Source organism: Harpia harpyja, unplaced genomic scaffold, assembly GCF_026419915.1.
Source record: "Harpia harpyja isolate bHarHar1 unplaced genomic scaffold, bHarHar1 primary haplotype scaffold_55, whole genome shotgun sequence".
NCBI classification, from domain to species: domain Eukaryota; kingdom Metazoa; phylum Chordata; class Aves; order Accipitriformes; family Accipitridae; genus Harpia; species Harpia harpyja.
In genome coordinates, this window is record NW_026293415.1 from 1,255,047 (window position 1) to 1,263,553 (window position 8,507).

General features: G+C 67.0%; 2 protein-coding genes across 2 annotated transcripts; one reads left to right on the forward strand and one right to left on the reverse strand.

The window, feature by feature from the left end:
- Nucleotides 1–727: 727 nt before the first annotated feature.
- Nucleotides 728–6,359, forward strand: LOC128138577 (translational activator of cytochrome c oxidase 1). Its single transcript, XM_052779780.1, has 5 exons — nucleotides 728–972; nucleotides 2,131–2,238; nucleotides 2,346–2,482; nucleotides 2,583–2,766; nucleotides 6,046–6,359. The coding sequence occupies exons 1-5, from the start codon at nucleotides 775–777 to the stop codon at nucleotides 6,244–6,246; spliced, it is 828 nt and encodes a 275-aa protein (XP_052635740.1). The 5' UTR covers nucleotides 728–774; the 3' UTR covers nucleotides 6,247–6,359.
- Nucleotides 6,360–6,514: 155 nt separating this feature from the next.
- TBRG1 (transforming growth factor beta regulator 1) lies at nucleotides 6,515–8,475 on the reverse strand (the record flags this gene model as incomplete). The annotated part of the gene is made up of 2 exons (XM_052779774.1): nucleotides 6,515–7,924; nucleotides 8,365–8,475. Coding segments are annotated over 2 exons (1,461 nt in total), but the record flags the coding sequence as incomplete, so codon positions are not given.
- Between the last annotated feature and the right edge of the window lie 32 nt (nucleotides 8,476–8,507).

Below are 8,507 nucleotides of genomic sequence, written 5' to 3' on the forward strand. Positions count from 1 at the left end.
CTGCTATAGGGTCTGCACAGCCTCCCCCAATCCTACAGGGTCTATAGGGCCACCCTACAGCTGCTATAGGGTCTGCACGGCCCACACATACTCCTACAGGGTCTATAGGGCCACCCTACAGCTGCTATATGGTCTATGCAGCCCCCCCACGCTCCTACAGGGTCTACAGGGCCACCCTACAGCTGCTATAGGGTCTGTGCAGCCCCCCCCCCCGCTCCTACAGCATCTATAGGACCCCCTACAGCTGCTATAGGGTCTGCGCAGCCCCTCCTCGCTCCTACAGATTCTATAGGACCCCCTACAGCTGCTATAGGGTCTGCGCAGCCCCCCCACGCTCCTACAGGTCTACAGGACCCTCCAGCACCGCCCAGTACCGCCCAGTACCCTCCAGCACCGCCCAGTACCCTCCAGCACCGCCCAGTACCGCCCAGTACCGCCCCGTACCCTCCAGCACCGCCCAGTACCGCCCAGTACCCTCCAGCACCGCCCAGTACCCTCCAGCACCGCCCAGTACCCTCCCATCGCTCCCTCCTCCCTCCCTCCCTCCCCGCTGCGGGCAAGGGGGTGGGACCATGCAAATAAGCACCTTGACGTCACCTTCTCCGCCCCTATTGGGGGGGTTGGGTGTTACCCAGCAGCCTTTGCGATCGGCAGTTTTTTTTGGGGGGGGGGGGCGGGGAAGGTTTGGGCTGCTCTACGCTTGGCTCCGTGGGGATCGTTGGGGGTCCAAGAGTGGGGGGGGGGTTGTTGTCCCACGTCACCCACCCACTCCCCATGGCAGCCGTGGGAGCCCTGGCACTAGCCCGGTGGCCTCGGTTGGTAGCCCACCGGCCGCCCCTTGCACCTCGGGTCACCGCCGTCCTGGGCCGGCCACAATCGGTGGTCCAAGGTGAAGAACGTCAAGGGTCGCGCGACGCCGCCCGCGGTCGCCTCTTCCAGCGCCTCGGCCTCATGCTGCGTATCGCCGCTCGCGGGTACGGACCCGCCGGATCCCTCTGCCGCGCCCACATCCCCGTCGCCGGGGTGGTGGGATTCCCAACGGGTCTTCTGGGGGTTGGTGGGATCCCGCGGGTCTTCCGGGGGTGGTGGGATCCCAACGGGTCTTCTGGGGGTGGTGGGATCCCAACGGGTCTTCTGGGATCCCAACGGGTCTTCTGGGGGTGGTGGGGATCCCAACGGGTCTTCTGGGGGGTGGTGGGATCCCGGCGGGTCTTCCGGGGGGTGGTGGGATCCCGGAGGGTCTTCTGGGGTTGGTGGGATCCCAACGGGTCTTCCGGGGGTGGTGGGATCCCGGAGGGTCTTCTGGGATTCCCAACGGGTCTTCTGGGGGTGGTGGGATCCCAACGGGTCTTCTGGGGGTGGTGGGATCCCGGCGGGTCTTCCGGGGGTGGTGGGATCCCGGAGGGTCTTCTGGGGTTGGTGGGATCCCAACGGGTCTTCTGGGGGTGGTGGGATCCCAACGGGTCTTCTGGGGTTGGTGGGATCCCAACAGGTCTTCTGGGGCTGGTGGGGTCCCGGCAGGTCTCCCGGGATCCCGGCAGGTCTTCTGGGGTTGGTGGGATCCCAATGGGTCTCCTGGGGCTGGTGGGATCCCGGCAGGTCTCCCGGGATCCTGGCGGGTCTTCTGGGGCAGGTGGGATCCCGGCAGGTGTTCTGGGGCTGGTGGGGATCCCAGCAGATCTTCTGGGATCCCGGCGGGTCTTCTGGGGTTGGTGGGATCCCAGTGGGTCTCCTGGGGCTGGTGGGATCCCAGCGGGTCTCCTGGGGCTGGTGGGATCCCGGCAGGTCTTCTCGGATCTCCCCCACTCTGGATCCCTGAGTGGGGGGTCCTCATCCCCAGTGCCCCTGGGATCTTGCAGCCCAGCAGATCCCCCCTGCCAGGCCCCTGGAGGTCCCTCAGGCCAAGATCTCCCCCTGGGATCTCCCCACACCCCCCCCCCCAGATCCCTCCAGGTTCTCTTGGGGGTTCTCCAGGATCCCAGAAGTCCTTCCACCCCACAGACCCTCCCGGCTCCCCCAGGATCTCACCGTCCCCCAGACACCACCGCCCCCAGATCCTCTGGGATTTGGGGAGGGTCTCTCCAGCCCCCCCCCCCCGCCCCGATCCCAGCCGCACCCCCTTTCACCACAGAGGGGGGCCCAGACCCAGCGCTCAACACCCAACTGGCCAACGTGGTGGAGCAGTGCCGGGCGAAGAACATGCCCAAGGCCTCCATCGAGGCGGCCATCCACGGCGCGGTAGGTCCTGGGGGATTTGGGAAGGGAGACCGGACACGGCGGGAGGAGGATCAAGCCCTCCGAGATGCCGGTGGGGGGGATCCCTGAGCCCCCCACCCCTGCCCCAGGAGAGATCGGCGGCGGCGGCAGCCCGGCTGCTGTATGAAGCCCGTGGCCCCGGTGGCTCGGCTCTTCTCCTGGAGGTCCTCACCGATAATCCCCGGCGGAGCCAGCATGACGTCCGACTCATCCTCACCCGCCACGGGTCAGTCTGAGGGGGGGGGGGGGGGGGGGACACCCCAGCGTCCGGGCCCAAAAACCCGGTTTGATGAGTCCAGGGCTGAGTGGGGTGTGGGTGCCCGCAGGGGAACGCTGGCAGAAGGGGCACGACACGGCTTCGAGCAGAAAGGGGTGGTCCGCGTGGGGCCACGGGACCTTCGGGGCCACCCCGTCTCGCTGGAGGCGGCGCTGGAGGCGGCGCTGGAGGCCGGGGCCCAGGACGTCTGCCCGGATGAGGAGGAGGAGGAAGAAGAGGAGCCAGCGCTGAAGGTGGGTGAGGAGACAACAGTTTGGTTTCAGAGCACACGGGGCGGTCCTCTTGGTGCCCCGGCTGCTCCTGGCCGTTCCCTGGCCGCTCTTGGCCGTTTCTGACCATCCAAGACCATCCCTGACCACCATGGGTTGTCCCCAGCATTCTTGACCATCCCTGGCCTCTCTCAGCCATCCCTTGACCGTCCCTGACCGCCCTTGACCGTCCCCGACCACCCTTGGCCGTCCCTTGACCGTCCCCGACCACCCTTGGCCGTCCCTTGACTGTCCCCGACCACCTTTGGCCATCCCTTGACCATCCCTGACCGTCCCCGACCACCCTTTGACCGTCCCCAACCGCCCTTGGCCGTTCCTTGACCGTCCCCAATGGCTCCTTGACCATTCCCGACCGCCCTTGGCCGTTCCTTGACCGTCCCCAACTGCCCTTGGCCGTTCCTTGACCGTCCCCAATGGCTCCTTGACCGTCCCCAATGGCTCCTTGACCATCCCCGACCCCCCTTGGCCATCCCTTGACCGTCCCCAACGCCCCTTGGCTGTTCCTTGACTGTCCCCGACTGCCCTTGGCCATTCCTTGACCATCCCCGACTACCCTTGGACGTTCCTTGACCATCCCCAATGCCTCCTGACCGTCCCCGACCGCCCTTGGCCGTTCCTCGACCGTCCCCAACCGCCCTTGGCCGTTCCTTGACCGTCCCCAATGGCTCCTGACCGTCCCCGACCGCCCTCGGCCGTTCCTTGACCGTCCCCAACCGCCCTTGGCCGTTCCTTGACCGTCCCCAATGGCTCCTTGACCGTCCCCAACCGCCCTTGGCCGTTCCTTGACCGTCCCCAATGCCTCCTGACCGTCCCCGACCGCCCTTGGCCGTTCCTTGACCATCCCCAACCGCCCTTGGCCGTTCCTTGACCGTCCCCAATGGCTCCTGACCGTCCCTGACCGCCCTTGGCCGTTCCTTGACCGTCCCTGACCGCCCTTGGCCGTTCTTTGACCGTCCCTGACCGCCCTTGGCCGTTCCTCGACCGTCCCCGACCACCCTTGGCCGTCCCTTGACTGTCCCCGACCACCTTTGGCCATCCCTTGACCATCCCTGACCGTCCCCGACCACCCTTTGACCGTCCCCAACCGCCCTTGGCCGTTCCTTGACCGTCCCCAATGGCTCCTTGACCATTCCCGACCGCCCTTGGCCGTTCCTTGACCGTCCCCAACTGCCCTTGGCCGTTCCTTGACCGTCCCCAATGGCTCCTTGACCGTCCCCAATGGCTCCTTGACCATCCCCGACCCCCCTTGGCCATCCCTTGACCGTCCCCAACGCCCCTTGGCTGTTCCTTGACTGTCCCCGACTGCCCTTGGCCATTCCTTGACCATCCCCGACTACCCTTGGACGTTCCTTGACCATCCCCAATGCCTCCTGACCGTCCCCGACCGCCCTTGGCCGTTCCTCGACCGTCCCCAACCGCCCTTGGCCGTTCCTTGACCGTCCCCAATGGCTCCTGACCGTCCCCGACCGCCCTCGGCCGTTCCTTGACCGTCCCCAACCGCCCTTGGCCGTTCCTTGACCGTCCCCAATGGCTCCTTGACCGTCCCCAACCGCCCTTGGCCGTTCCTTGACCGTCCCCAATGCCTCCTGACCGTCCCCGACCGCCCTTGGCCGTTCCTTGACCATCCCCAACCGCCCTTGGCCGTTCCTTGACCGTCCCCAATGGCTCCTGACCGTCCCTGACCGCCCTTGGCCGTTCCTTGACCGTCCCTGACCGCCCTTGGCCGTTCTTTGACCGTCCCTGACCGCCCTTGGCCGTTCCTCGACCGTCCCCGACCACCCTTGGCCGTCCCTTGACTGTCCCCGACCACCTTTGGCCATCCCTTGACCATCCCTGACCGTCCCCGACCACCCTTTGACCGTCCCCAACCGCCCTTGGCCGTTCCTTGACCGTCCCCAATGGCTCCTTGACCATTCCCGACCGCCCTTGGCCGTTCCTTGACCGTCCCCAACTGCCCTTGGCCGTTCCTTGACCGTCCCCAATGGCTCCTTGACCGTCCCCAATGGCTCCTTGACCATCCCCGACCCCCCTTGGCCATCCCTTGACCGTCCCCAACGCCCCTTGGCTGTTCCTTGACTGTCCCCGACTGCCCTTGGCCATTCCTTGACCATCCCCGACTACCCTTGGACGTTCCTTGACCATCCCCAATGCCTCCTGACCGTCCCCGACCGCCCTTGGCCGTTCCTCGACCGTCCCCAACCGCCCTTGGCCGTTCCTTGACCGTCCCCAATGGCTCCTGACCGTCCCCGACCGCCCTCGGCCGTTCCTTGACCGTCCCCAACCGCCCTTGGCCGTTCCTTGACCGTCCCCAATGGCTCCTTGACCGTCCCCAACCGCCCTTGGCCGTTCCTTGACCGTCCCCAATGCCTCCTGACCGTCCCCGACCGCCCTTGGCCGTTCCTTGACCATCCCCAACCGCCCTTGGCCGTTCCTTGACCGTCCCCAATGGCTCCTGACCGTCCCTGACCGCCCTTGGCCGTTCTTTGACCGTCCCTGACCGCCCTTGGCCGTTCTTTGACCGTCCCTGACCGCCCTTGGCCGTTCCTCGACCGTCCCCGACCACCCTTGGCCGTCCCTTGACTGTCCCCGACCACCTTTGGCCATCCCTTGACCATCCCTGACCGTCCCCAACCACCCTTTGACCGTCCCCAACCGCCCTTGGCCGTTCCTTGACCGTCCCCAATGGCTCCTTGACCATTCCCGACCGCCCTTGGCCGTTCCTTGACTGTCCCCAACTGCCCTTGGCCGTTCCTTGACCGTCCCCAATGGCTCCTTGACCATCCCCGACCCCCCTTGGCCATCCCTTGACCGTCCCCAACGCCCCTTGGCTGTTCCTTGACTGTCCCCGACTGCCCTTGGCCATTCCTTGACCATCCCCAACTACCCTTGGACGTTCCTTGACCATCCCCAATGCCTCCTGACCGTCCCTGACCGCCCTTGGCCGTTCCTCGACCGTCCCCGACCGCCCTTGGCCGTTCCTCGACCGTCCCCGACCACCCTTGGCCATTCCTTGATCATCCCCAACCGCCCTTGGCCTTTCCTTGACCGTCCCCGACCGCCCTTGGCCGTTCCTTGACCGTCCCCGACCGCCCTTGGCCGTTCCTTGACCGTCCCCAATGGCTCCTTGACCGTCCCCAACCGCCCTTGGCCGTTCCTTGACCATCCCCGACGGCTCCTGACCGTCCCCGACCGCCCTTGGCCGTTCCTTGAGCATCCCCAACCGCAACTGGCCGTTCCCCGCAGTTCATCTGCGAGACCTCAGCCTTGCGGAACGTGCGAGAGCATCTGGAGGCCTCGGGGCTGCGCCTGCTCTCGGCCGCCATCGAGTACTTGCCTCGGGACCGGGTGACGCTACCGGAGGGGACACGGGAGCAGGCGGAGCACCTCCTCCAGGCCCTCGGCGACTGCCCCGACATCGTCCGCCTCTACCACAACATCCAATAGGAGATGGGGGGGGCGGGGACCGTGGCCCCACCAATTGGAGTCACGTTCCCCCCCCCCCCCCCCATATCTTGTTCCCATCCCCGTGATGACAATAAAACTGTGTTTTGACCATGGCTCCGCCTCCATAGGGACCACCACCCCCAAGAGCCCCTTCTCTGGCCCCACCCCCTTCAGGCAAAGAGGCGTGGCCAAAGGGGGAGGGCTGGGAGAACCCAGGCATGGGGGGGAAGGTCCCAGGTGCCCCCCCCCCCCCCCAACAAACATGGTGGCAGCGGAGGGCAGGGTCATTTATTTGGGGGATGGGGCGGGGACAGGGGACGCGGGGGGGTCACTCGTCAGAGCCGGTGGGGCTGCCAAGGAAGATGTCGGCGTAGGCAAAGGCTGGGGTGGCCCCTTCTTCCTCCTCCTCCTCTTCGTCGTCGTCGTCGTCCTCCTCCTCCTCCTCTTCCTCCTCCTCCTCTTCTTCCTCGTCCTCGGGGTGGAGGAAGGCCCCAGCTTCTCCCTGGAGGAGCCGGCGGACAGTGGGGTGGGTGAGGCCGAAGAAGTCGGCGCCAGCACCAGGGGCCGGTGGCATTGCCCGGGGCCGCCCCCCGGCTTCCCCCAGGGCCTGGAGGAGCCGGCCATGGCAGACATCGGGCGTGGGACCCGCCAGCACCCTCCCAGGCTCGTCCTCGGACACGATCTCGCAGCGGGGACCGGCCACGATCCGGCAGGTGTACAGGCAGCGGCGAGCCGGCCGGCGGGTGCTGGTGAAGAGCCGGGTGCTACGGAAGCCCAGGGGCAAGATGGCCCCCGGCCCCAAACCGCCGACACCCAGGCTGTGCACCGTCAGAGGTCCCAGCGCCAAGGGCAGAGTCAACGTCCCGCCGCGCCGGCGGGGGGGTGGCCTCAAGATGGCCGCTGGCGGCCCAGCCGGGCTGGAGGTGTCCTCCGGTGGTCTCAAGATGGCCGCTGGCGGCACGTCCAACTTGGGGCCGCCTCTCGGCCCATTTGGCCTCAAGTCGTCTCTTGGGCCGTCCCGCGGCCCCGCTGGCCTCAACCCATCCCTCGACTCATCTCTCGGGCCGTCTCTCGGCCCTGCCGTCCTCGAACCGTCTCTCGGCCCGTCTCTCGCCCCATTGGACCTCGGCCCGTCTCCTGGACCGTCTCTTGGTCCATCTCTTGAGCCAGTTGGCCTCACCCCATCTCTTGACCCAACCGGCCTTGAGCCAGTTGGCCTCGACTCATCTCTTGACCCATCTCTTGACCCAACCGGCCTGGAGCCGCTCGGCCTCGGCTCATCTCTTGGTCCATCTCTTGACCCCGTTGACCGCGCCCCATCCCTCGCTCCATCTCTTGACCCAGTTGGCCTCGACCCCTCTCTTGCTCCAGTTGACCGCGCCCCGTCTTTCCCGCCGTCTCTTGACCCATCGGCCCGGGACCCGCCACGGCGAGGCCGGCGGCCGGTGACCTCACCGGCGATCTCCTCGGGGCCGGCCATCGCCCGGAGTTGGAGGAGCCGGGTGAGAAGGAAACGGCGCTCGTCCCGTGCCCGTAGGCACTTGGCTTCCAACCGGGCCACCTCATCGCAGAGAGCCCCGTTCTCGAACACCAGCGCCCGCGCCGCCCGCCGCAGCCGGCTGTACTTGAGGCGGGTACCGCTCCGCTGGGCGCTGCCGGGGTCCCTTCGGCATCCTGCCTGCCCAATTAATCCCAACGATAAATTAATTCATCCATAATAATCACCGATGATCAACCAGCCGCGCCCGGCTCAGGTTCGGCTGGCGGGAAATTAACGGCGACCCTTCCGCGTCGCCGCGTCGATCGCCGTCGCCGTCGCCGCGTTCAAGAATCGCGGCGGGCGCCTCGAGTCGCAATTAGCGGCGATTAATTCCGCGGGCTGCCGTTCGCGATTTTCGGCGGAGAATCGATTCACGCGGCGAGAGGTTCCGCCTCGCGACGGGCGCCGCCAGTCGCGACGGGGCGATGCGGCGACGGATCGCGATTAAACGCGACCGCGATTCCGCTTCAGCTCATCGCCGCCGCCCTTGATTGCAACGCTAATTGCCCCCGCCCTCCCGGCCCCTCGAATTGGGGTGAAATCCGGCAAATTTGAGGTTCGCCGGCTCACGGACTCACCCGGCGCGGAAGGGGAACCAAGAGGTCCGGGAAGGAGGAGGAAGAGGAAGAGGAAGGGGGGGGGGGGGAGGGACAGGAAGAGGAAGAGGAGAGGAGGGGGAGGGGCGGAGGGGAAAGCTCAGGGGCCCCTCCCCCCCCCGCCC

What these genes read in the sequence shown, in the direction of transcription:
- LOC128138577 (XM_052779780.1), top strand. Translation starts at nt 775, where the DNA reads ATGGCAGCCGTGGGAGCCCTGGCACTAGCCCGGTGGCCTCGGTTGGTA. An exon ending in CTCATCCTCACCCGCCACGG is followed by an intron (nt 2,483 to 2,582) that starts GTCAGTCTGAGG and finishes GGGTGCCCGCAG; the next exon opens with GGGAACGCTGGCAGAAGGGG. An exon ending in AAGAGGAGCCAGCGCTGAAG is followed by an intron (nt 2,767 to 6,045) that starts GTGGGTGAGGAG and finishes CGTTCCCCGCAG; the next exon opens with TTCATCTGCGAGACCTCAGC.